Source organism: Crocuta crocuta, unplaced genomic scaffold, assembly GCF_008692635.1.
Source record: "Crocuta crocuta isolate KB4526 unplaced genomic scaffold, BGI_CrCroc_1.0 scaffold367, whole genome shotgun sequence".
Taxonomy (NCBI): domain Eukaryota; kingdom Metazoa; phylum Chordata; class Mammalia; order Carnivora; family Hyaenidae; genus Crocuta; species Crocuta crocuta.
The window spans coordinates 2,893,399-2,895,149 of record NW_027527936.1 but is presented as its reverse complement, the minus strand read 5'-3'; the positions used below and the strand labels follow the sequence as shown (position 1 = coordinate 2,895,149).

Sequence of the window (1,751 nt, the reverse complement as noted above, 5' to 3'; positions counted from 1 at the left end):
CATTCCAGAGGTGCTTTGTGCTGTCAGAAGGATTCTGGCACATGAAGGTGGAGGTGGAGGGAATCAGGCAGAGAGAACAACCCAGGCAACGACAGAGATGTAGAAACTGCCGGTGTAGAGGCAAGGCATCGCTTGTAAACTAAGCAGGCTGGGCCTTGCTCCCTCTCGGGCAGCATCAGTTACATGGGGCATGAGAGTGAGGGTCAGGAATAGAGGTGAGACCAGAGGAGTGGAGGCCCTGCACGCAGCAGGGAGGGGTGGTACAGAAATTGAAATCAACAGGACTTGGTGGCCACTGGTACCTGGAAGAGAAGAGGTGCCCCCCAGCCTTCCAGGCTGAGCAGCTGGGAGACCACAGAAATAGAAGCCGCCCGGCAGGGGTGTGTCCAGAAGGGGCCTGCTCCCCCTTCCAGGGCTCCAGGCCCAGCCAGGGTGTCCCCTCTGCAGCACTGGACACACAGCCCAGACAGAGGAGCCCAGGAGTCATGTGGTCAGCTCAGCCTGCTCCTTTCCAGCTGAAAGTAACCCGTCCCTGTCCCTCTCCACAGGGACAGGCACGCTCTGCTCAACTTCAGGAGTTTGGACTGGGGGGTTTTGCCTTCCCTGTGTCTCAAGTAAGACACAATTTAGAAGAGGAAATAAGGTGAAGTAATACCACTACCCCTAAGGGAGGACTTGCTGTGTGTCAGCAAGTGCTGAGTACTTCGTGGACTTATCTGGAAATTATAGCTCTCATGACAGCACATGAAGTTGAAGGTGGTGTTAATTCCTTGTACCCGAAAGAAAACCGAGGCGCAAAGGCCAGCACGTTGCCTAGGATCATGCTAGGGCTCGTATGCAACAGAGCTGGCTCAAACCCAAGGCCTCCTGTGCTCTTACCGTTCATGTTTTTCACACTTACCTGTCATCAAGGGTAGACAAGACTTCACAAAGGAGGTGACAGAAAGTCCAGAGAAGAGGTGGGCAAGGATTATCAGGCAGAGGGCCCAGCCCTTGCTAAAGCAAGGCTTGGCTCGCAAACAGGAATGTTGGGGGTGGAGAGGGGTTAGGAGAAAATCGCGGAGCGAGACCTCTTGTAGTTGTCTAACAAATACTTAAATGCCACTTAGCACGAAACAGACACCGTTCTAAACACTTTATAAATATTAACTCACTTGATCTTAACAAACCTATGAGATGGCACTATTATTATCCTTAGTGTACGGAAGTTACACAGTGGCGGAGTGAGGACTCCGCAGAGTCCGCGACCCAAAGCGTTACCCTACGCCGCTCCCAATTTGCCGTACAGCCGGGTACCAGCTCCACCATTTTGCTAGAAGTCGCCGAGGCTCAGAGAGGTGTGCACACTTGTTTAACGTCACACAGCGAGCGGCGCCTCCCGAGACCCAGGGCGCGGGCAGCGGGAGAGATCCGCCGCCAGAGCTGGGTGCCCGCAAGGCGCCTTGCAGCCCTCATCCCCGACCCCNGTCCTATAAACTCTACCGTCCGCGCGCTCGAGGCAAGAAGCTAGAGGTAGCCCCAGCTAGCGCAGAGGTCTTGGGCCGCGGGTCCTGGGAACGAGCTCGCCAGGGAGCAGGAGGCCAAACGACCGGAATCGGAGTCGGAGTCTCGGAACCGGAGCAGGAGCCTGAACCGGAGAGCGCCGCCCGTCCGCCCGTCACCGCCCGCGCACCCGGCACTGCCAGAGCCTCCGGCGCAGCGCGGCCATGGAGCCCAGCAGCAAGGTGAGTCGCGCGCTCGCGGCGCGGGCC

At 57.2% G+C, this 1,751-nt stretch overlaps 1 protein-coding gene across 1 annotated transcript in view; it reads left to right on the top strand.

Annotated features, from left to right (window-relative positions):
- The first annotated feature begins 1,496 nt into the window (after positions 1-1,496).
- The window catches only part of SLC2A1 (solute carrier family 2 member 1), a 28,137-nt gene continuing 27,882 nt past the window's right edge, over positions 1,497-1,751 (top strand). The window contains exon 1 of the mRNA XM_077752026.1: positions 1,497-1,724. Within this exon, the coding sequence (XP_077608152.1) occupies positions 1,707-1,724 (18 nt within the window). The 5' untranslated portion in view covers positions 1,497-1,706. The remainder of the gene's footprint in view (positions 1,725-1,751) is intronic.